The sequence below is a fragment of the Rattus norvegicus genome, chromosome 4 (genome assembly GCF_021556685.1).
Source record: "Rattus norvegicus strain SHRSP/BbbUtx chromosome 4, alternate assembly SHRSP_T2T, whole genome shotgun sequence".
Classification (NCBI taxonomy): Eukaryota; Metazoa; Chordata; class Mammalia; order Rodentia; family Muridae; genus Rattus; species Rattus norvegicus.
This window is the reverse complement of record NC_141537.1, coordinates 83,976,554-84,002,024: the sequence shown is the minus strand read 5'-3', so window position 1 is coordinate 84,002,024 and position 25,471 is coordinate 83,976,554. Positions and strand designations below refer to the sequence as shown.

At 44.5% G+C, this 25,471-nt stretch overlaps 1 protein-coding gene, 1 long non-coding RNA gene and 1 other non-coding gene across 9 annotated transcripts in view; 2 read left to right on the top strand and 1 right to left on the bottom strand.

The window, feature by feature from the left end:
• The window catches only part of Cpvl (carboxypeptidase, vitellogenic-like), a 110,516-nt gene extending 88,857 nt beyond the window's left edge, over positions 1-21,659 (top strand). For all 7 annotated transcript variants that reach the window (XM_087659023.1, XM_087659027.1, XM_087659022.1 and 4 more), the window contains one exon: positions 21,408-21,659. In XM_087659023.1, coding sequence (XP_087515149.1) covers positions 21,408-21,518 — 111 coding nt within the window. In that variant the 3' untranslated portion in view covers positions 21,519-21,659. The remainder of the gene's footprint in view (positions 1-21,407) is intronic.
• LOC147994866 (uncharacterized) lies at positions 980-24,802 on the bottom strand. The gene is made up of 4 exons (XR_015686014.1): positions 24,738-24,802; positions 22,426-22,579; positions 11,886-12,062; positions 980-1,233 (listed from the first exon to the last, which is right to left on the bottom strand). It is a non-coding gene; the product is annotated as an uncharacterized LOC147994866 (long non-coding RNA).
• On the top strand, positions 22,911-23,042 carry LOC120102667 (small nucleolar RNA SNORA17). Its single transcript, XR_015687364.1, has one exon. It is a non-coding gene; the product is annotated as a small nucleolar RNA SNORA17 (small nucleolar RNA).
• Positions 24,803-25,471: the final 669 nt, after the last annotated feature.

Genomic DNA, 25,471 nt, shown 5'->3' with positions numbered 1-25,471 from the left:
TGTAGACAAGTCTGTAAGTCATAGTTAGTATGTATGTATGTATGTATGTATGTATGTATGTATGTATGTATGTGTGTATTTTTTATTTGGTTAAGGATTCATGTGAGAGGGTCCAGCCCACTGTGGGTGGTGCCACTTCTGGGCATGTGGTCCTAGGGTGCATAAGAAAGCAAAGCAGGAAGCCAAGGGAAGCAAGCAGCACTCCTTGTGGCTCCTGTGTCACTACCTGCCTCCAGGCTCCTGTCTAGAGATCTTGTGCCAACTTTCTTCCGGGATCCACTGTTAGCAGGACAGGTCAGCTGAAGCAAACCCTCCCTCCCCTGCTGCTTCTGACCATGTTCCTGTCTCGGCAGCAGAAACTAGGACAATGGCAGTGCATGCTACATGGCTTTCTCTAGCTTTTGGAAAGTAAGGGTTTGATTGGTGTATTTTTTGTCATTCATATAATTCTCAGATTCTACTCCTTCACGGGCTGGTCTTGCTCTTCTCTCTCTCTCTCTCTCTCTCTCTCTCTCTCTCTCTCTCTCTCTCTCTCTCTCTCTCCCCCCCCCCTTTCCAAGATTGTATTTAGGTGTTGGGTGTGTTCACCCAGCTAAGGCCCTGGGTTTGATGCCTAGACTGGAAAGAAAGAAAACTAATTACCCAAAGATCTCCTAAAATCACCCCCATACAACACACACATGCAAAAAAAAAAAAAATGAAACAAGTAACAACAAAAACAAAACCAGAAACCATGCCACATCTTCTTCATGCTTCAAGTTTCTTTTCTACTGGCCTTTCTCTGGCTTGCTATACTTCTTTTTTTTTTAACTCCTATTTTAAACATGTTGGTTAACCCAGCTGTTTATGTTTTTAAGATTTCATGTAGCCTGCTTGCTGTGGACCACGTTTTGTGTACACACATGTGCAAGCACGCACACCCCATTGCTATAACTCTACCCCATGTAAATACATTGCAGGGATAGCACCTGAGGTCAATGAATGCACAAAGGTAGGGCCTTTATTTAATGTCATTCCTGCCCTTAGAAGGGGGGACACGAGAGAAACATGATCCATGGCACGGGGAGATAGCCGCTATCTGCAAGGTGGCAAAGTGTCATCTCCAGAGGCTAAATTAGTCAGTGCTTCGATCATGAACGTCCCAGATGTCCCTTCTGTCTTCCTGCCAGGAACCTTTGACATGATTCACAGAGAGTGTTCTTCTTTCTACTTTTATTGTCCTTCCGTGGGTTGCTTACAAGGATGCATATAGCAAAAAGAAAATTATAAAGGGTGAAATTCATGATCTAAGAACGTACTTTTTATTCAAAGCCAGCTCACAAGGGGAAGCTAGATATTCATATTTGGGCTGTGGGACAGATATGTACTCTGAGCTATGAAGGGCAGATAGATGGTACCTACCTGACACACCATGCTCATCTTAGAGATGTAAATCTCAGAAGCACACGAAGATCTCCTCAGCCACCTGCTCAGGCATGCTCCCCGCCCAATCCATCTTGCTAATTGCTATATTATCTGAGACTCACACGTGTCCTTTTTACATCTTGCACAAGTCTACCAATTTAGAAAGCCAGACTGATGCTCAGGGCAGTGTGTGTCACAGAGGAATTGGCCACTCACCAGCCAGAAAACCATGGCTGCTATCACAGTAAGCCATCTGACTCCTCCCAAGAAAGCACGACACACTGAAAGGCAAACTGGTGCTGAGCTGGTTTCTAAAGGATGAACAAAAGAAGCAGGAGGCCCACATATCCTAGCTCTAGGGAGCAGATGCCTCACACAGGGAACGTGCATTCTGCATCATAATTTAAGCGTGTTGGGATGACCACCCCTTCTCCCCAACTCCCGCTCAGTGCCTTGGAGCTGCTTGGTGATGGTTGGGGATGAAGGACTGGAGGTAGGAAAAGAGGTCATTATGCCAGCTCATGGATGATTCATTGGTTTTTGTTTGCTTCAGATCTGGGGTCTTCCCTAGACCGGGCAAGTGCTCTACCTCTGACCTATGTTCTCTACTCCTTGTACTTTTATTTTGAGACAAGATCTCACTACACTCCTGAGGCTGGCTTTAAACTTATGATCCTCCTGCCTCAGTTTCCTGGATTACAGGTCTCTACTAGGCCCCAATGATGTTTTTTTCCCCAACGTTATTTGACTCAGTGAGGAATATGTTAAAATTGTATCAGGTTTTTAGGCACACTGCTGAACTACTTGAGGAACGTGTTTCTATTGTAAACTTCACTAAGCTAAATGTTTTGAAGAAAACAGTTTAATCATACCCATTTTTGAATGTTTACTGAAAACATTTATTGACACTATTCTCCCTGTGAACTTCGAACTGAAAGCTTGAATTACCTGTCTATTTTCATTCTTCGGTAGAGTTTACTGAGTGAGAATTCTGTTAACATAAATTTTGCATAATTAATACTTCTAATTTACTTGATTTCAGCTAGTCATAAGTACTACATTATATACATTTTCAGTATCAGGATCGATCTACATTTATTTAGGACTCACGGAATGAGTTATTTCAACTAGGTAGCATCTTACGACGAGAACATAGATCTCACTGTCCAGGTGAGGACGCAAAGTACCAGAAGTGGCACCTGGATGCCCAGGAGCCTGAGAACCCCACCACCCTGGCCTTCTTGCAGGCCCAGGGACCCCAGTCAGCTCCAGCTGTGTCCCATGCCACAGACGGTGCTTCCCCACTCCCCTAGCGGTGTCCCTCGAGTGGTTTCCCACAGCCCGACACCTGCCCAGTGGCAGCATGGGGTAAGTGAGGTTAACTTCCTGTGTCCTGCCTCCCCAAGTGGCCCGAACCCTGTGATGGAGCAGACTCGAAACCCCACTAATCCTACACCAGGTGGTGACAGTGTCCAGTAGACATAGGACACTGGATTTTAAGAGTTGGGTTGGGAGTTAGGACAGCTTCATCCACTAGTAAGAAGAGGTATAACTAGGCTCCTGTGATATTAATAAACTAACAAATGTCAGTTGGTTAAGTAAGCAGAGAGAATGTGGATGGGAACTTGGATAAGAGATCCAAGATGGGCAGAGCATATTGGTTCCTGGTCTGGAGCTCGAAGGAGAGCTGGAAAGAACTAGAAGGGAGTCATGGGGACTAGTGTTGGGCTCAAGGGTGTATGTTCTATTGTTTGGGCAATTGGAAAACATCGAGAGATTTTACAGACATATTTGCAGCTGTAAGAGAACTTTCACACCATAGCCATAGGATGAGTTTAAGCCAGGGAAGCCCTGGAAATAGGTTGCCCCGTTAGGAGCTTTGCTGTGAGAACGTGGCTTATCACCTTCATGAGGTTGCTTGATTCTCAGCTCTACATAGACATGGACAAATAAGCTTTGGAATGTCCAGGCCATAAAGATGGGCTTCGTGGTGGAGGGATGTTGCCCTCTCTGTGTTCATGTCACTAAAAACCTAGTGATGATCAGAGGAAGTGTGCTTGTGTCCTCTGTCTTCCCAGCGGTCCTAAGCTTCCAGCCCCTGCAGCACATCCCCAGTCAAGCTTATGCCCGACCCTGAGGGAGGTCTACCCTGCAGTACTCTCAGACTTGTCTCTGGAACTTCTCCAATATACCTTGACGTTTGGCAGGAAGGGAAGGAGCACAGTGACTCAGAGCTTGACTTTTCCAGAGAGTGGTCTTGTTGGATGGAGGTCATTGGTTGGTGAGTAAGATGCAGACTATTGGTTTAGGTAAGCCTGGTTTGAATTTAGTTTCACCACTTACTAGCTATGGTCTGGTTACCTGTTCTGCAAACTCAAGAGTAAGAAGAGTTACTCAGTAGGGATGTGATGGGATCCAGGGGAGATGCGAAGGATGGTTGACAATACTCCTGCATTAGCAAGACCTTGTGCCGTGGCCCACCAGGTGCATCTTAATCCTTGGATTTATGGAATCACTGGTGCTACTCTATAATCTATGGTGATATTTTTACTAATATATAAATGAGGAACTGGAAACTTCACCTGAGAAACTTGTTCAATGCTTTAAAGACCTGTCATCGTATATAATGTTAGGTAGTACATCTAGGTCTTTCCACTACACCACAGAGAGTGCTTGCATGCTGTGAGGACAGAGAAGCAGAGAAGAACGGAATACTTGGGTGAGCAGACCCAAGGCTGCGTGCTTGCCCATGGGGTGCACATACAATGGTGATGTCCATAGTACTTGGCAGTACATCTAGACCACATACCAAACTTTGCAACCTAAAAGCCAAGAGTACGTCTTAGGAGGAGAAGAAAGAAGGGAGAGGGATGAATATGCAGACAGAAAGTAAAACCACCTCAGCCATCTAGCTACTCTGTTTTGAAACTAACTTTAACTTTAGATTTGTGTGTGTGTGACCACACACAATTCAAAAAATAATAAGTGGGGATGGCCACCAAAGGCCTCTAAATGGCAAGGAAAGTCAGCTAAGGATTTGGATGCTTCTAAGGAAAGTCACCCAGAAAATACCAAAACCCAAACCTGTACTTCCTTGGTGACAATTTACTGAATTTTGTTTTGTTTTTACAATTTAAAATATTTTGGGAGATTGTTATGGACAGTTGACTCCAGAAAGGTCTTCAGCAAGCCACTGGTGGTATTGACATTATAAAAGGAGACAGAGTGATGCATGCAACCTTGGCATTCGACTAAATGAGAGAAGATGAGAAGTTCTTTAAAAACAGAGTAAATACAAATATTCAGAACATATATACCTATATCTATATTACCAGATATAGATTAATACTCATAATGTGCCCTGGCCTTGTTACAGCATTTGTTTAAAAAGTTCTTCATCCTTACCCATCCCCCAACTCTGTTGCCTTCTATAGAGAGGTATGTCCTAATTCTATGTCTCCAGACCTGGTGTCTGAGTTAGGGTTTTACTGCTGTGAACAGATACCATGACCAAGGCTACTCTTACAAGGCCATCGTTTAATTGAGGCTGGCTTACAGGTTTAGAGGTTCAGTCTGTTATCATCAAGGCAGGAACTTGGCAGCTTCCAGGCAGGCATGGTGCAGGAGGAGCTGGGAGCTCCACATCTTCATCTGAAGGCTGCTAGCAGAATACTGGCCTCCAGGCAGCTAGGATGAGGGTCTTAAGCCCCTGCCCACAGTGACACACCTATTCTAACAAGGGCCATATCTTCTAATAGTGCTACTCCCTGGGACAAGCAGATACAAACCATCACACTTGGGAACTTTTTTTTGAAAGCTTTGGCAGAGAATAAGATTTTATGGAAGCTACAATTGGGGTCTCCAAAAGCAGACGTTAAGGACTTTAGGAATTATGTACTAGGGACCAATGGGAGTAGGAGCGGGAAAGTAGGGTTGGAAAGATGGAAGACAAAATAAAATGTAGTCAAGACAGGCCAAAGCAAGCTCTGGGAGAGGACTTTCATTGGGATGTTTCTCATAGGTCAAAATATCAGTCACTCAGCCATGAGATGAGGGTAGGCCATAGTGACCATCATCTCGAGAAAAGGACACTGCCAGATGAAAACGTGCACTACCTGCATCCCCTGACAAGAGTCTGACTATACTTAGCCTGGCTGCTGCCATATAATGCCCATGGCTTTCTCTGGCCTGGAGGCTAAGACACTGGGAGCTGTTGGTTTGGGTAAGACCACACGGGAAACTGTCTTTCTTGTTCTGTGTGGTCTACAAACTATCCAAGTTCTTGGTACACATTTTGTTTTCTCTCTGCCGTAGAGAGATAGTAGGGCAGGGTATTCACAAGAGCAAGGTACAATACTTATGTATGTATGAAAATCATGATAATGAACCCTCTTGTGAGTCTAATAAAAAATTAACTCAAGAGCAAAGAAAGATGGGTTGGACCTTGGCTTTCAATTCATAGATTATCAGTTAGGAATTCTAGTCTCTTAGGGAAAAAGAATTGGCTAAGACTTATCAGTGAATGTTTTTCTTTCTTTCTTTCTTCCTTCCTTTCTTCCTTCCTTCCTTTTTTCTTTCTTTTTTTCTTTTTGTCTGCTAGCTTTATTTATTTTTTTATCTTTATTAACTTGAGTACTTATTTACATTTTGATTGTTATTCCCCTTCTCACTTTACGGACCAACATCCCCCTAGCCCCTCCCCTTCCCCTTCTATATAGGCTTCCCCTCCCCATCCTCCCCCCATTACCACCCTCCCCCCAACAATCACGTTCACTAGGTGTTCAGTCTTGGCAGGACCAAGGGCTTCCCCTTCCACTGGTGATCTTACTAGGCTATTCATTGCTACCTATGAGGTCAGAGTCCAGGGTCAGTCCATGTATAGTCTTTAGGTAGTGACTTAGTCCCTGGAAGCTCTGCTTGCTTGGCATTGTTGTTCATATGGGGTCTCAAGCCCCTTCAAGCTCTTCCAGTCCTTTCTCTGATTCCTTCAACGGGGGTCCCGTTCTCAGTTCAGTGGTTTGCTGCTGGCATTCGCCTATGTATTTGCTGTAATCTGGGTGTGTCTCTCAGGAGAGATTTACATCCGGCTCCTGTCAGCCTGCACTTCTTTGCTTCATCCATCATGTCTAATTGGATGGCTGTATATGTATGGGCCACATGTGGGGCAGGCTCTGAATGGGTGTTCCTTCTGCCTCTGTTCTAAACTTTGCCTCCCTATTCTCTGCCAAGGGTATTCTTGTTCCCCTTTTAAAGAAGGAGTGAAGCATTCACATTTTGGTCATCCTTCTTGAGTTTCATGTGTTCTGTGCATCTAGGGTAATTCAAGCATTTGGGCTAATAGCCACTTATCAGTGAGTGCATACCATGTGTGTTTTTCTGTGATTGGGTTATCTCACTCAGGATGATATTTTCTAGTTCCATCCATTTGCCTATGAATTTCATAAAGTCATCGTTTTTGATAGCTGAGTAATATTCCATTGTGTAGATGTATTACATTTTCTGTGTCCATTCCTCTGTTGAAGGGCATCTGGGTTCTTTCCAGCTTCTGGCTATTATAAATAAGGCTGCGATGAACATAGTGGAGCATGTGTCTTTTTTATATGTTGGGGCATCTTTTGGGTATATGCCCAAGAGAGGTATAGCTGGATCCTCAGGCAGTTCAATGTCCAATTTTCTGAGGAACCTCCAGACTGATTTCCAGAATGGTTGTACCAGTCTGCAATCCCACCAACAATGGAGGAGTGTTCCTCTTTCTCCACATCCTCGCCAGCATTTGCTGTCACCTGAGTTTTTTATCTTAGCCGTGAATGTTTTTCTAATCTCTCTCTCTCTCTCTCTCTCTCTCTCTCTCTCTCTCTCTCTCTCTCTCTCTGTGTGTGTGTGTGTGTGTGTGTGTGTGTGTGTGTGTGTGTAATAACAATTGCTTCCAGAACTCAGTGGCATAAGGCCACAGTTTATTATTTTTCACAATAATAAACTGGAGAGGTTGGACTTGGATGGGTGTTTTATTCAGACAGGGTTGGTTGACGTCTCTCTCTCTCTCTCTCTCTCTCTCTCTCTCTCTCTCTCTCTCTCACACACACACACACACACACACACACACACACATCTTTATCCATCTAGATCCTGGCTAAAGCTGAGATAGCCAGTGTGGGTCCCTCTCTAGAGCTCTTTCCCTCTGGGGCCTCCTGGCTGGTACGCTAGCCTGGAACTCTTTACAACATGGCAGCAGGTCTGTCAAACTGAGACTAACGAGTTTACTGTCTTTTTAAGGTCTGCAGTCAAAAGTCACAAACTACCCTTTTTCTACTGTGTTGTCTTTGTCAAGAAAACCCCATAGAAAGGCCAAATTCTTCTTGGGGGAAAAGAATAGCAAATAATTTGATAATAGAACCTATATTGTCTTTGGTTCCTGTTGACTCTACTTCAGCCTCTGTCTTGCAGGAGTCTCAGGTGGCTTGTGTGTGGACAAACTTCCTCTGATGTTCAAGGACATTGCGAAATCCTAGCCTAATTTACTGGCTAGCGTTCCAGCAAGGAATCAAAGAGCAGGGCTCTGCTGCTGAAACACCAGGAGGTGGTCACAGGCGTCACAATATTAGATGCCTCTCTACCTCTCAGCAGAGTCCACACTTGGTTCACGAAAACCTTCCGCCAAACACTTAAGCTAAAATCTCACCTTCTGTTCTTGCCACTCATTTTCGGTTTACAAGTGGGTCTTGTTCTCTAACCACTGGGAGGCTGTTGATTTAGACTCATAGAAAAACACTCTTATTTATTCAGAGCGTCAGCTTCCTTTCTCAAAAGCTAGCAGTTTTGTTCTGTGCTGCAATTATGGGAGGTTTGGTGTGCAATGATTGTAGAGAGTAATGCAAAATGTCTGTCCCTCTCTGACAGACAAGGACTTGTGTCAGGCAGTGTCTGCTTTAAATGCCATCCAGAGTGCTGGTTCTCAACCAAAGCCCTGGCCATTGGCCACTGGACACAGAATTCCTTTCTATTCACTGTTGCCCAACTACCACAAGAGGCTGGTAGATTTCTATGCCAAAGGGGAGAAAGTCTATTGTTTCAGTCTGTGTAGTCTTTTAATGAGTAAACTCAATGTCTTTCCTAGTTAGTCCATAAAGCTTCTTAGCCTAGGACAAGGGTCTTCTATGGCTTGGATTCAAGAGGTTGCTGAACTTAGAAGGGAAAAAATTGTATCTTTATTTTTACTAACCCCTTTGCTGAAATAGTATTTCCTTCCATTATGAATTATGAAATTTGGCGTTTCCTTTGATTTTTGAATGTAGGCAATAAATCCCAGTAGTGCTGGCAGTATCTTTGAGTATCTCACCAGAAAGAAGAGCTATTTTCATATCAGAGTCCCTGTCACAGGTACTGCTTTTGACATCTGGAAATGACTTTTATGCTCACCATTAGTTTAAAGTCACAGCCTTACTAGAGCCAATGGTTTCAGATTACATTAATAGCATATGTGTACACTCATACACATTGTATTGCAAGTTGGTGTTTTACTTTATTATTTCATTATAATAAGCTTCATTTGTGATCTATAAATATATTTGGTTGATCCACCCCCTGCTTCCTGCTCTGAGGACAAGTCCAGGCTACCAGGGGAGGAAGCAGGTACGACTGCCATGCCTTAACCCAGCATGAACCTGTGAGCTGAGATAAAGCTTTCTTCTCTTGAGTTTCTTCTTATCAAGTGTTTGGTCACAGAAGTGATTAAAAAGAGAAGGTCAGTATTTTACCTGATTCACAAGTGATTTAAAGTGTTCCAAAGTGTGTGCATAAATGATATTTGCAATTACCACACGATTTCATATCAAGGGAGTTGAGCACCCATGGATTTTTGCTGTCTCTAGGAAGTCCTGGAATCAATCAATCCCCTGTGGAAAGCCTGACTCATCCCCATTCTAACATCACAGTCATATCAGATAGACAGAGGGCCTGCAGCACCCACACATAAAAGATTGGTATCCGTGTATTAGACTGTTTTGAATTATTCAAAGTAATGTACAGGCTCTCCCAAATCAAAATGGCAGCCTAGCTTTGGTGATGGGATGCTGAGAGGCTGAGAGGTAAATTATCACCCTGGGGGGCCTATCTACTTCTGCTGTTATCTAGCACCTTCCGGTAACACTGTAGAGTAGGGGATGAGAAGACAGATGCAGTGTGCTCATGTTCCTCAAAACAAATATCTGAAGGAAACTTTGGAGAGGGGTAGTACTTACATTCTCTGTTTCTGAGCTTTTAGGCCATGGGCATTGGCCCAGGCACTGTGGGCCTATGTCTAGGCAGAGCATGGTAAGAGAGGACACACATTGTAGAGCAGAGCTGTTTAGATCTTGGACACTGGGAAGAACAGACTCAGAATGCCTGGGACAGTGGCTGAGACATGTCCTTCAATGACATGCTCCCAGTGGCCAGCTTCCTCCAACTTAACCCCACCTCTCAATAGTGCCCTCAGATTTCAAACTCCTCAGTGGAGTTTCTTTGTCTGTTTCTTTGTTTAGACCTGAACCTGGATGGCCCATTACTTCTCCTGTGATCTGATCCATCAACCAGGGACAAAGCCATCGATACTTGAACCCTTTGAGGGACACTTCCTATCTAAACCGCGCTATGCCTGGGTAGGTCCCTGCTCTACTCCCTAGCAGGGTGACATCAGGCAAGCTATTTAGCCTGTCCACGTGGTTCCTCACCCATGACACATTAGATTTCTTACACTGGCTGGCCAGGATAAGGGTGTTCATCTCTGACCTACTTTCTCTTACATAAGCATCATTATTGCTGAGTGCACACTCAAATATTTAGTCTTGAAGAGAAAAAGGGAAGTGCACAGGAAGATTTGGCGTTGTGATGGCTGAGATAATGTACACTGATTACTTTGCACTCTGCTGGACACCCAGTGAACATGTGGTATTTGCCTCTCTTTGTGTGGACGCCTCCTGCATTAGTCTGTTTTCAATGGGCAGGAAGCTCCCCTCTGTGTTCACGGGGTCAGTCACTGATATTATGTGTTAAAAGCTCAAGCGGTTAAATTACTTCAGTAATGCTTATCAGATTGACCCGGAGCTCTGTCCGGTTACTGGTTCACTGTGGTGGGAAAACCATCTCTACTTAAATTAGAGATGAGAGAGCTGAGGTGGAGTTTGCCACTCACTTTTCTATAAAGTATTCTACTGGTACAAGTGTCTAAATTAAGCAAGAAGTTATTTCTTTCCTAGTTTCTTTTAGTTGTCTCTTTGTAGATAGGGGCTCACCACATAGCCCACACTGCTCTCAAACTTACATTCCTCTGGCCCTGCCAGTGCTGGGAACACAGATGTGTATCGCCATGCCTGCATCCAGTATTGAATTATTCCCAAGCCCTCAGTCTCTCCTGGTCAACAGTGATCTGAAGCACACCTGTTGACAATAAGGGACAAGCACACAGCCTTTCATTTTCTTTTCATTTGTTCCAAATTTCTAACATATGGGGAAAAAAAGAAGGAAAATGTAGCAAGCAGCAGGCAAGCTTCAAAACAAGAAGGCAACCTTCCTGGGCCTGCGCTGTCCAGGGCGGGATCTCAGTATTTATTTTCGTTCCTAATATTTATTTTTTTACACAGCGGCCCGAGTCCCAAGGTTTAGATTCTGGCAGCTCTGCCTTCCTGGAGCTGCTGTGCGAGGGGACTTCCAGCTTTGGTCTTTGTCTCAGCTCTGTTGCTTTGCTGTGTCCTCCCCACCTACTGGGCTAAGACAGGGTCTAGCCTCATCTCTCTGATGGGAGAAGAGAAACAGCGTTGTCTCCCACAGATTCCTGGTTGTAAGCGTGACCGCATCAATAGGCAGGTTTTGCTTTTTTTTTTTCTAGTTTAGAATTAAATATTGAATGCATGCTTGGTAGCACGAATGCTGTGGAAAGGTGAGACAAGGCAGAGGTGAAGCCCCATTATCTCTGTCCACCAGATTAAGGGATCCAGCGTTCCTGTAACCCTGGCCTCCCTCTCCCACCCGTCCCTACCACCCCTGGAAGGAAATGTCTTGTGTTTTGAGTTTATTGTTTTCTTCCTTTGTTTATTTGTATTAACAGTCCTCTATATGTATAATATTTTTCTATAAGTATGTATTTTTTTTTCTTTCCATGCTCAAGCCCCACATAAAGGGCCCAGTCAGTGTGTGTTTTGTGGTAATGTCCCTCGTGCCAGCCTACACTGGTGGGATTCGCCCATGTTGGCGGGTTCAGCATTGCTGTTCTTTGTCAGTATGCGCCATGATTGCGTTATTTACCCATCTACTGCTGTGGACCCTTAGGCTACTCCTGAGACTTTGTGCCTATGAATGGTCTCACTGTGAACATTCTTGTTCCCAACATGGTGTGCCAGTGTTGACATGACTAGATAGCATGTGTCTTCCACAATGATTGTGTCCTTGTTGTCTAAGAGGTCGGGTTGTCGAACATGTGGTCTCCTTCCTTCTTATCCTTTACTTACCTGGGCTTTTTTTGGGGGGAAGGGGCTTTGCATCTTTTCTGTGTCTTAATTCTTTAAGTTCTCTCTTCCTCTTGCCTTCTGTGGCTTACTTTTCTGGTCCCCATCAACTGTGGCATGCCCATGTCTCCTGGCGCTTTAGCTGTAATAGTGTTTCTTTCTACATATCCCCCGCTGAAGCTGGATTCAAGGAAAAACAAAATCAGAAATGGCTTCCTTCAGTGCCCTTCCAACTCAACTCCACCAGCCAGTGGCTTGGCAATCAGAAACAACTAGTCAGCAGCACGAAACAACTAGTCAAATCATCAGGTTCTGCTGTTCCCTGCAGCTACAGCCCAGGCTTAAACAATGGGAGAGAGAACTGGACTCTTTCTTTCAGAACCCTTCTCATTTCCAGCACCTGTCCATCCAGACAAGGAGGAGACGGGCTTCAGCTGGTTTGCTCTGCTGAGATCCTGCTTTGCTGTTAGCCCTACAAGAAAATGAGGGAGAGCCAGCACTGTCTCCCCACACCCAGCCCTCAGTTGGCATCTTCCACATCTGCTTTGTAGTCTCCTGCTCCTTGGCCTGGTTCGTTTCATTCCCTAACGCTCATCATAGAAACCGCAGAGAACTACGTAAAAAGCGAAACGCTGCATTCACACAGAGCGGTAAAAATAGAGCGGCGTTTGGGGGAGCATTGAAAAAGCACAAAGGCTTTCCCACACTGAAAATTCCCAAATGAAACTCAGTTGCCTCTCGGCAGTGTTCTGAAGGATGCCGCTCAAGAGCTCAGAGCTCACTGACTTTGTATTTTAAACTGCCATTGTTTAATCCCTTCCTTTCCCAGGAGCTCTTAGCTGATCTAAACTCATCCGTTGACCCTTGCCTCAGTACTTTTCCAAACTGCGAGTCTGGTCCTGCCTTTTCCTTGCTTTGAGCCTCTCACCGACTTCCTTGGCTGAAGTCTAAACTCTACTTGGCTTAGTGAAGACCTCAATCCTGTTCTCCCTGCTTCCCAATTAGAACCCTGAACTGTGTCACTCCCCACAAGTGCTGTGCCTAGTAAGTCCCACCGGGTTCCTTCCACACCTGCCTGATAAAGTGCCTGCAGCTCCAGTTACTGTAATACCCCCCTTTGCCTATCAAACTCAACTCCCAGGCTCCTTCCAGGAAGCCCTCCTTGATTCCGCTCCTCCGTCACAGCTCCTTCTCTATGGCTCTGATTAGATACATCCCCTATTGCATACACGGCATTGGGCAGCAGGAGAGCCGGCTTCTGATGGACATGAAGGCCCTTGAGACTGAATTAATGCATGGTGGTTGTCTACACACTGCTCACCACAGTCCCCAGCACTGAGTGCATACTCGGCACGTTCAAACCAAACTGCCTCAGTTTCATCCATCCTTAGACCTGTCTTCCCTCTCCTTCCTTTCTCCTTCTCTCATTCCTCCTCTCCTACACGTGGGTGCATTTTAATACATCTCCCAGTTTTAATACATCTCCCAGTGAAACTGATGTCTTCTCCACACTTAGATAGGGCAGGGTGTCTTCTAGGCGACAGGTTAGACATGGGGAGATAATGAATATTTGGAATATTCCAGGCTGCGTGGTTTATTTCAGCCACAGACTATTTCCCCTCTGTGTTCCCTATTCTGGTACTCGGAGTTATAAAAGAACTCTTGGGCTTTGTTATCCTGCCGCTGAGGACGGCATCCTCTGCTTTCAAAGACTGGATTCTTGATTTTTGTTTGGTTTCCTTAGCTTTTTAAAAAAAAATCACACACACACACACACACACACACACACACACACACAGCTTGCATCCTGAAAACAAAGGAAACAGTAAACAATAGCCACTCCCAATTTGATTCTAAGTGTTTGCCAGCAGCCTCCTTAGCTCACATGGTTCTACTTCATTAGCGAGCACTGCTTAGTATAACAAGAATGCTTCTAAATTAAGCTGTCTGAATCGCGCTTAGTTAATACTCTGGGAACTAATTTATTCTATGATTTAAATACACTGGCTAGTGGATTATTTATTGATGTATTATTATAGCTAGGCAACAATGCATAATTTCCTCTTATCTGCTGAGTGGTTTTTAATAATCCATTGAAATCTGAAAGAGAACCATTTCATTAAATGGGAAGTGAGTAAATACTGTGAAGTCCAACATTTAAAGAATTATCTTCCCATGGAGAATGGGTTTTTAAAAATTAATGGCATTTTCGGGAACCAGCGAAGAATTGAGTTTGCTTTTTAAACAGTAACTTTCTGTTGTCTGGATTCAAAGTGTAACCAACAGTCACAAAATCACTCGTGGGAATGCTAAACAGAGTCAGAAATTTAAAAAAATGATGGAGAGTCGAGCAGGGTGACTGCCACACTGCTAGCTGGACCAAGGAACTGCCTCTTCTCACAGTTTTGGGCTCTGCATTCAAATGTTTTACTTCAGGAAATGTCATCGGAAACATTCTAACCTTTAGCAAGTTCTTTACCTCAAATCCCTGGGACCCAGGAACAGTTGTGGGTTCTGGGACCCATGTAGACAGTGGGTAAATACTACAGTTAAATTCAATACCCTGTCTGGTCTGATGTCACCCTAAACAGCCCAGCTTTGGAGCATGCTCATTACTCTGCTATAGATGCCCAGGACATGGTGGGCAGCCTTGACACTCCTTATTGCCAGTTACACCAGAATACATGGGGCAGGTAGGGGCAGGCAGGCAAGCAGGTAACAGGTCTTTTCATCTTTCTGCAAATATTTGAAATCTAGCCCATCTGATTTCCAGAGGCAAGGTTTCAGTGAAGTTTGGGGCCTTATAACTTATGTTTCAGCGAACATTTCTTTGTGTGGTGGTAGCTTTCTATCACAATGAGAGAACTGAGTGAAAGGAGCAGAGGTCACTCTGATCCCACTCTCGGTGGGACGGGACGGGATCATCCTGGTGAGAGTGTACGGGGAAGCAAAGCTGCTTACTTCATGGTGACCAGGAAGCAAAGGAAAAACAACAAACAAACACCCCCCCCCAAGAAAAAACAAACCAGGAAGAGGCCAGAGTCCAACATTCTTTAGAAGGCAACAGCTCCAGTGATCTTTCCTTCCACTGAGACCTCTTAAACCAGTGGTTCTCAACCTTCCTAGCTACGACCCTTTAATACAGTTCTTCATGTTGTGGTGACCTCCAAACATTAAATTATTTTTGTTGCTACCACTTCATAACTGCAATTTTGCTACTGCTATGAATCGTAATATAAATAATTTTGGAGATAGAGATTTGCAAAAGGGGCTGCTAAACTCTCCCCACAGGTTGAGAACCACTGTCTTAAAGGCGCTACCATCTCTCTTCCAGGGGTGCTGAGGGACCAACCCTTCAACACAGGAGTGTTTGGGGAATACTTTGTATCCAAATGATGACACTTGAGTTTCCTTTGAAAAAGAGGAAACATGCCAGAATGTACTGTTTGTCTAGGAAGGACAAAAGTGTCAGAGAACTATTGTCCAGGGGTTTATCAGAGGCCTTCATTTGCACTGTTTGTCAGGCTGCAGTTACCTTCACCTCAGCTAATTTTATGTACTGATTTTATGCCACTAAGTCTGGAGCTGAGCAATGAAGTGTCTGAGTGGCCCTTCTGATTCTGTAGGAAAGGCTCAACACAGCCCTGTGAGAACTGTCCACCTTGCTTTCGGCAGGAAGTAAAGGGGGTGGCAGGCTCCTGGTGTGTGGCATCCAGTATACTGTGAGCCCTCCCCACTGGTAGAGGGCACTGATGTCTTAGCCCGCTGCCTCCACCCCCAACCGTTACACTAAAGAAAGAAATGTAGATCTTGAAGTAAGACCATGAATGGGTAGGGAAACATAATGAGCTGAGTCTTGCTTTCTAGCCTCCTGTGGATAGCAAGTACAAAAACCGGATTCAGAACGGCCGCACGAGGGAGGGACTTTTCAATTACTTTTTAATTGCATCAAACAACTGTGTTATAAAGTGAATTCCGAAAAAGGGTAAAGGCAGAACAGTTTCTCTGCTAAGACAAGTAAGGTCTTGCCTCCTTCCCTGCTTGTCATTTGTCTGTTGTACAACAAAAGGGGGTTGGCACAACCAGCTGGGAGTGGGGGAGGGGACGGGGAAGGAATGGGATGGATGATGGATGTGGCCAGTGGAAAGGGGTAAGTAAGCTCCCGCTCCTGCTCCCGAGGGAGTTAAGCAAGCCGCTGATGGAGATTTGACCTCATGACCAAGCTGCTCTCCTGCTCCTAAGGGCAGGAGGGATCTCGAATGTGGGAATCAAAACACATCTGAAGATTAATATTTCCACCCCCGATGAAGGAATTGTAATTCTTTCATTCTAAATACGTATGTTAATATGTTTTTTTTAAACTGCTGCAAATCCTTCTCTTACTCTGGTAATTAAAAGGGAAAATATTTCTTTGACCATAAAAACTTAGATAATAGCTCGTGGCCAGTTGAGTACTTATGATGTTTCTTAGCAGCAAATGGCGTCGGAGTAATGTCTGTTGTAGACAGAGCACAGCGCATTCTTTCTTGTGCAGGCTCTCTTTGATTTTTTTTAAACATTTTTCCTGTTTTGAAAATAGATGCTCCCTCACATGCTACATCCTGATTACAGTTTACTTTTCTTTATCCTTCCAGTTCCTGCCCACCCCCCCATCTAGATCTGCCCCTCTCTGTCTCTTATTACAAAATCAACAGGATTCTAAGAGATAATAACCAAATAAAATATAATGTAATAAAAGATAAGACAAAACAAAGACCAACACATAGGAACTGGACAAGGCAAAAAAACAGAAGGAAAAGAGCTCAAGAGGAGGCACAGGCAACAGAGACCTGCTCGTTTGCACACTCAGGAATCCCATAAAACCACTGAACGGGAAGCCATGACATATACACAAAGGAGCTGTAGAGTAAAAAGAGAGAAGAAAAACAATATATAAATAAAATAAAGAAAAAAATAAAAATAAAGATCAAATTTAAGAAAAACAAACAAACAAACAAAAAGGCCTGACATGATATTGTGAGACAGGAAAGGTAGCATTGGATCTCTTCTCTTAGAGTGACCACCCATCCCAGACAGTCTGACACTATTTTTACATTTAAAACTAAAGTCCTATATTCCCCCAGATCCCTCAATCCTGAGCAAAATGGGACACCTGGTGACCTTAAATCATAACTCCATTTTACAAGTAAGAAAATAGAGGTCAGCAAGACACTGTAGATTTCCCAAGCTGGGCTCGAACCCAGCTGTGCCGGGCTCTGAGTTGCTCTGCACTTTCGCACTGCACTGTCCCTTTCAGTTTGAGCTGACACAGTGTCAAAGCTGACGTTAGTCCCCATCGGGACCACAGAGTGAGGGTGAGCGAGAGGCTTGTATGATAATGTAGGAAATAAAAACTGAAGTGAATGTTAAGTACGTTCACACGCTGCTGATCTGGCGGGGTGAGGCTGGGCGACCTGATCTACCAGCCTTTGCCTCTGAGCTGACCATGGGATATCTGAAAAGGAGTCTGTTCTTGATGGTGAGGTTTCGGCTATCTTAACGCCTCATTGTGAACTTTGTTTTTGCCCTCACATGTGATGCCCCTGCCATGTTCTCTTGCCTCCTTTTATCCCATCCAGTGGTTCTGAGACATCACCCTCCCCCATTATAATTTGCTAGTAACATGTGCTTTTACCTCTACCCACACTTAATTTTGCCTAAGACATATGCCACAGAAAGCCTCATTTATGAAATAGAACCAGTTTGGTATATTTGCCACATTTCAAACACAAAAGGAGACCTTTAACTTTTCACTCAGTTTACACCACTTTTGTGTAAGTGGCGCTTTCCCCCCATTATTATTAATATTCATTATTTTTGTCCATCATTTAGGGACCATCTTTTCTTCTGTTGGATAAAAGACCTTTAACCTTTTTGGTTGGCAAAATGTGCCCCCCACCCCTGCCCTGTTTCTCATTTCCTTGAAAAGGTCTCGGTGAGCCTCCATGTGTAAGAGGTACTGCTAGGCCAGCAAATCTTTCTGGGGACACTTTTTCACTCTCCAATTTTCATCATTTCTATAATTAACCCACCTTCTTTTCCTGGGAATATGGTTTTCTTTTTTTAAAAAAATGTTTTATTTGATTCCATGTGTGTTTTTTGTGCGTGTGTGTATGCCTCGGTGTATATATACACACGGTGTATGCCTGAGGTTGTCAGCAGAGGGAATCAGCTTCCCGGGAATTGGAGCTGCAAGTGGCTTTGTGCTGCTCTGTAGGAAAGAGGTTTCCCAGGGGAAGCAAACCTCGCTGTTCTGCAGGAGCACTTGGCATTTTTCACTGCTGGGTCAGCTCTCCACCCGATCCTGCCTTCAGCTTCAGCACCATCCCGTGCTTAGATGCCATTTTCTCTGTATTTATCCGATTTAGGGTTGCTGAGCTTCCCAGACCGAGAACAGGTAGCTTTTATAAGGTCTGAACAGTTATTTCCAATCAGGACAATTATTTCCTTTGCCCTGTGCCATATGTTTTTATCCGTGAAGTCCAGCCAAGGATAACCAGATTCACTGAAGTCTCTGGCCTTTCTTCTCTGCTCTGTATATGCGATGCTGCTATTCCCAGTGCTCCAGCCTGGCTGTTGCTGACCTATTAACATGAGCTTCTATTTCTAGTGTGTTTCCTTCTACTCTGTCCGAGCTACTCTAATACCTCTGTTAAGTTCTTGGCTTCAGGTTTATTAGAATTTATTTTTATTGTATATGCACGTATGTATGCACTGTATGTTTTTATGTGTTACAGGCTATGTTTGCCTGCATGTTTATGAACCTCATGTGAGCATGTCACCTGCGAAGGTCAGAAGAAGGTGTCACAACTTTACTCAGTTCAGTGGTGAGAGGGTTTCCTCTGGCATCTGGGATACCGAGGCTTTTCCGTCTCTGGCCGTTCCTCCCTCTGCTGTTTCCCAGTGCCAAGACTGCATTTTTCTTTTCTTTGGTCTTCCTCCTCACACCCGTCAAACCGTAAGGTCCTTTCTCTTATACCCATGACTGGCACAACCCACACCAAAGCTCCATCTGCATTTCTCTAGGATCATGCAGTATGGTGACAGCTACATTCGGATCCACTGAGGAATCTAGAAGTGACATTTCACCTCCTGTTCAATAGTCATTGCTAGTCTGCAAGGGTACAATGGGAAACCCGGGAGATGGCTCCTGCTGGGTGTTGCTGAAGCAGCCCTGCCTTGACCTGTGCTCTGGTTATCTTGGATAACCAGATAGTTCTTGCCTCACTCATAGTCAGAGGGGTCTGCGGACGGTCCACGGCTTGTTTCTGACGCTCGCCTTCAGTTACTTTATCTTTCAATGTGACTTTTCCTGAGTGCATTCTTATCTTAGTTTGACCAGTAGCTACCTCCCGTCTGATAGCTAGAGGCCAAGATTTCACAAGAGGGTGTGTGATGAAGACAGCTTAAGTTTAAATCGGAAAACCCAACAAGCAGGTTATCTCTCGTGCATCAGTTTGCAGTGGACACTGGGCTCCTCCAACCCATCCTACCTCTTACAGCTTCCACGGGTCCTTTTTCAATGTCCTGAACCGCAGTACCATCCTCTGCAAATCTGTTCAGCTCAGAAGCTTGAAGTGGGGCAGTGGAGGAGGACGGCTGTCACTGGGCCTTTACATCTGATTAATCTTTACTTTCATTGGTTCCTCGCAGGCACCCCTCCTCACTCTCGTTTCTACTCTTTTCTCTGAGCCTACACTGCCCCTCATCCAAGCTGATGTCCTCCACCGCCTACTCAGGGATCACTCCCTTCAAAGCCTCCTTATTAGATATTAGGTAATTTTTACAGTAGAAAGCTGAACCCGGCATTCCCTCCATACAGCCATCCAGGCTCTGCCTAGAATAGGCAGATCCACAGACAGCTGGAGTTGATTTGGTGGCCAGAGACTGGAGGGATGAGGACTAGGCAGCCAGAGTTTTAGCTGCTGTTTCCTTTGGGACAATGAAAATAATCCACAATTCCCTACTAGTGATAGAGGATGCGCTAAATGGGACTGGATTTTACACCTTAAAGTGATTAAAGATGTAATTTCATGTTAAGTATATTTTACTGAAACTAAAAATAACTCCCCAAACATCTAATCTGTTCATCAAAGCACATCCCAGTAGGCCTGTATCCTGTGGTTGTTTGCTAGTTCAGCTCTCCTCTGTCTCATCCCATTCCTAATGAGTGGGGCTGCATATAGGTGTGCATGCCTGTTATTTCCTCTGTATGCAGGAACTGATTCCTCTATTGGAAGTGCATCCCTACATCCCTGCATCCCTGCACCCCTGCACCCCTGCATCCCTCATCCCTGCACCCCTGCATCCCTCATCCCTGCACCCCTACATTTCTTCATCCCTCATCCCTGCCTCCCTCATCCCTGCACCCCTGCATCCCTCATCCCTGCACCCCTGCATCCCTGCATCCCTCATCCCTGCATCCCTGCACTCCTGCATCCCTGCATCCCTATATCCCTGCATCCCTGCATCCCTGCATCCCTCATCCCTGCATCACTCATCCCTGCATCCCTCATCCCTACATCCCTCATCCCTGCATCCCTGCATCCCTGCATCCCTATATCCCTGCATCCCTGCATCCCTGCATCCCTACCTGCCCACTATTATAAATCCAGGAGATTCTGGAGAAGTATGACCTGACATGTCTGCATCACAAGCCCACTGTGACTACCTCTGCATTCTAGATGGTGAAAAAGCCGCAACTGGGAAGTCTCTCCTGCTAGGTCCATATCTCTAGGTCCAGGGAGAATTGAAATCATTTACTAAAATCAACCTTAAAGTGATGGTTTAAGTGTTTGCATAACCCTTTTAAAATTCATGGCATACTTATGATGTGCCCCTCCCCCCAGAACATCTGGAACACACGAGCTTAGAGGCTCCCAAAATATATCATTTCTGAGGATGAGGCTATTTCCATCTGGGGAGCCTTGAGATTACTCTTGTCACATTTACATATGTAATCACAAGCCTACCACATTTGGTCGCTCACCTCTGAGAGCTGCTGAGTGGCTTGCAGCCTTGATTTGTGAGTGGTGAGACTTAGCTGGCTAATTAAAAGACAGAGTAGGTTCTGTTCGGTTACAACCTGACCTAGGTGGAGAAACTTTCCTACCTCCAGGTCCATCTAGGTACAACTTAAGAATGCAGCACTCTCTCAGTTAGGAGCTCTGGAGCAGAAAGTGGGAAAGAGAAGTCATTTTGAAATTGATGTAAATTGGTATAAAATCTAAGAACTGGAGCTGAAAATCTTCTGGACTCTGGACTCTAAGGTAACTTATCACTAGGAGAGCACACAACTCCAAGGCTTGTGGAAGGAAGTGTTTTATATTTATTTCTGTTTTCTGTCTGGGGACAGAACTCAGGGACCCGCATCTGCTCGGCAAGGGCATTACCGCTGAGCTGCATAGCAACACCATTCTGAATCTCACATATATTTTAAATAGTGTTTATTTATTTTCCTGTGTTCCTTTGTCTCTATTCTCCAAGGTAATCGTCCGAGGTGGAGGACACATTTTGCCCTATGACCAGCCACTGAGGTCTTTCGATATGATCAATCGCTTCATCTATGACAGAGGATGGGAACCTTATAAATTATAAGCTACTTTCCTGAAACAGGAGTCTTAATCACCAAAGAATATTGTTTTAAAAGACTAAAGATATCATGTAAATTTAAAAATGTTATCTTTTTCATATTTTCAAGGCATTTGTTATCAATAAAAGTTTCCCTGAAACACGTGACCTTTTGAGTGACAGTTTGGGTTCATGAGCACACTTAAGTGAGAGTCATATGTCTTGATTTATGGGATGAAAAAAATGGGTTCTGAGGCACTAATGGAATTTCTTTTTTTTTTTTTTTTTTTTGTTTCTTTTTTTCGGAGCTGGGGACCGAACCCAGGGCCTTGCGCTTCCTAGGTAAGCGCTCTACCACTGAGCTAAATCCCCAGCCCCCCTAATGGAATTTCTAATCCCTTTCAGGGCAGAAAGTGCAATAAATTAATAGACTCATAACATCATCTGGTTCTGTAAATACTAAGACAGTTTATCTCATGACACATCCGTCCTAGTGACTCTGTGTTATTGCTCTTGGCAGCCAGAAACAACCAAGGAAAGGAAGATTAACTTTGGCTGGAGGTTTCAACCCATCTCGGCAGGAAAAGCCGTGGCAGCAGGAGGGTATAGAGAGGCTGTTCACATAGTAGTGGGCCAGGAAGCTTAGCATTAGGTTAAAACTGGGCTGGGTTGTACCTTAGAGTTCCCCCATGGGTCCTCAGAGCTGAGCCCCACAATCTGGGTTCCACAGCCTCCAGAATCAGTTCAACCACCTTGGAAATAATTGTTTACATGAGCCTGTGGAGACAATTCAGATTCAAACTGTAACAGCCTCTGCTGCTGCTGCTGAATATTACTGGAAAAACAGCTAAGAGGTTCACCCCAAAGACAGGATGTAGGTCTAACAGTCTCGAGAGGGGAATTTGAACACAGGACGTCTCCACATAGAAGTTACCTTGTAATTCTCAGAGACAGACACCGTCCTTGGAGAAGAATGGTGTCTCTAGATCTCGGTCAGCAGGGAATCTGATGCCCAGAGTGAACTCAGTCTGTCTTCTCTGTTTTGGAGTTTGTTGGCTTGGTCGTGTTGTACACATTCAGTAAACAGCCTGTAGGGGACATTAGATTGAGTCCTTTTAAATCTGAGTCTTTTAAATCTGAGTTTTAAATTCTCTGCTTTCTGTAATTAAATAAAGAGCAACCTAATTTTATGTCATTGTTAGAATTAAAACTTGAGCTAACCTGGTACCAAAATATGGGTGTTTAGGAATATACACTCATTGATGTTTTTCTGGCTAAACTGTCACATCCAGACTTAATTCTCTTTGGCACACACATCTTTGAAATTCTACGGCATACTTAGTTTCAGGGCATGTATCACTCAGGTATGATTTGGCTCACTGGAGAATTAATTTTCCCTCCCTTTTTTGAAAATAGACACCCCCCCCCAGAAACATTGTAGGTGTGGCTGCTGTGTCACATGTACAGCAGTAGGGGGCAGAGAGGAGAGGGGCTACGTCTGTGTTGAGTGTTCTGATCTATGAACAGCTGAATGATTAGTAGCCTAGTATTCCCTGAAAAAGGCAAGCTTTAGATGACCTCAGTCTGGTGCCAGGTGGCCTGAACAGGGAGCTAGCCTGAGATGATCAACCTTCTGGTGCCTGCCATCTCTCCAGACCTCATTGGTTCTTTATGAATTTCACATCATGCCCCCCAATCCCACTCATCTGCCCCTGCCTTCCTACCCACCCTCCACTCCTGCAATCTCCCCAACACAAACAGCAGAGAAAAAAGTTCTCATTGTGGAAGCTCTAGTGTCGAGGTAAACCCTTTTGTCCATACTTCTTTGTTTATAAATGTTCGTTGCAATGACTCCTTGCTCTGGTACGAAGCCTCTGCCTTCTGCTAGTCCATCATTACTGGATCCTCACTGGGACTCCTCTCAGCTATCCCATTGTTGCCCTGTGTCATGGCGATCCTGTAGTTTGGATCTGTAGGACCAGGCTGGCCCCTTCCTGCACTCCAGCAGTTCATTGATGGAGTAGATGTCGGGATGGGCCAATTCAAAACCCTGGATCTGGGTCTGAAAGATATCTAAGCTGGTCAGCAGCCAGTTCTCCTGCTCTCAAACCCTCACACTAGCAACTCCCCACCCCCAAGCAACCAGGACCAGCACCACTGTGCTGCCCAGAGGAGATACAGAGCCCTGTCTCCTAGGTGTTACAGCTGGCCATGGTCGGTTCTCCCACTGTCACCACCCCAGCACAGCACTTCCGTCTGCCCTAGACGGCAAGGGACAAAGGAGGGGAGGAGGGCATCTCTCCCACACCTGTACCTCATCACCCAGCAGGCAAGTTCTGTGCAGGCGAATCTGTAGAGCGTTCATTAACTTTAAGGAAGGAGGCGAATCAGCCAAAATTAAATATGAAAATTCCATAAAGAATCCTGCTTCTTTTTAGGCTAACTGAAAATTAAAACTGAAAATAAAGGGGGAAGATTAGCTTAGAGGCCAAAGAAAACCTGGTTATTAGGGTTAACTGGAAGGTGTCTTTAGTAGATATGTTACAAGATATGTTACACCCCACTGTAGGGTGTCTGGGGGAAAAGTTCTAGAATGTGTGTATCTTTGTTTCATTTTGAAATAAGAGCATAGATAAGCTCACTCGTATTGAAAGCTGATGTCCACTGTGTCCTTCCAGTCTATAAACCTGTGACATATACAGAGAGGATGGCTGTCACCGAAAGGGGCCCTTAGAAGTCTTTTTGTTGGTGTCTCAAGGTCCAGCATGCTGCCAGAAACTGTATTTTATAGCAAGCACATCACCAGTGATTAATTTCTTCAAAGCATCAAGTTAACTTCATAGAAGCTTCAGAATCTTTGTAACAGTTTGCTCCTTTCTTGGTGTTTGGACATTAATTATCAATGATTAGAGTACTTTGTTATGAATAGGTGGCCCCTATATAAATGAGAACACACTAATAATATACATCTAATCCTGTTTGCACCTAGTTATAGCTTTAGAATAAAATTGAAAAGGGACAGTCACAAGAATGTTAATCCGTAGTCACAGTGAAAGACTACCATGGTTCTGCCACAAATCAGTTCAACAGAGACACTTTTTGCAAATTGTACTCAACTCTTGATAGGGAAGGGGCAAGTGGGTCGCTGTGTGACCCTATTACTTTGTGACAGCATCTGTGTTGGCCAATGGCCAATGGCAGTGCACCACCTCACATGTATTCTTCTCAAAGGAGGTACAGATTTACCTTGCAAGGAAGAGTGACAGGCCACAATTAGGGAGATGGCGCTTTTTTCCAAGACTTGAATCTGTAACAAGAGAACGTAAACGCAGATGTTTGGAAATATTTCCATTCTGCTCTAAGGACATTACCAAAACAAAAGCAAATCCTTAAAATCTAGAACAATTCCAATGAAACTTTTGCATGAGATAGACAGGATAGAGAAGGTCTTTGCCTGGTTAGTGTGGTTCTGCTAAGGAGGACCATCCTCTACCTATAACTATGCAGCTTTGTAAAGTGGCCTTCTCAGTTGCTATGGACTTTGAAACCAAGCAACACAATAGACTGAACACACAACTAGACAATACTGCCATGTTAACTCAAGATTGCTAGGCTAACTCAAAGGTTCCCCAATGACAAAGCATGGCATAGCCACACACTGATCCTGTTAACGGTGTTGATAGTGACATTCCAGGATGCAAACACTTTGTACACATCAGAGGATGGCATTGTCCAGCATCAATAGGAGGAAAAGCCTTGGTCCTGTAAAGGCTCGTTTCCCCAATGTGGGGGAATGCCAGGGCGTTGAGGTTGGAGTGAGTGGGTGGGAGTGGGAGCATCCTCATAGAAGCAGGGGGAGGAGGAAGGGTATGGGAGAGGGGCAAAGGATATAACATTTGGAATGTAAATACATAAAATATCCAAGAAAAATAAAATTAAAAAAAGTCAAATACATTTTAAAGAAACTAGATATTTCATAT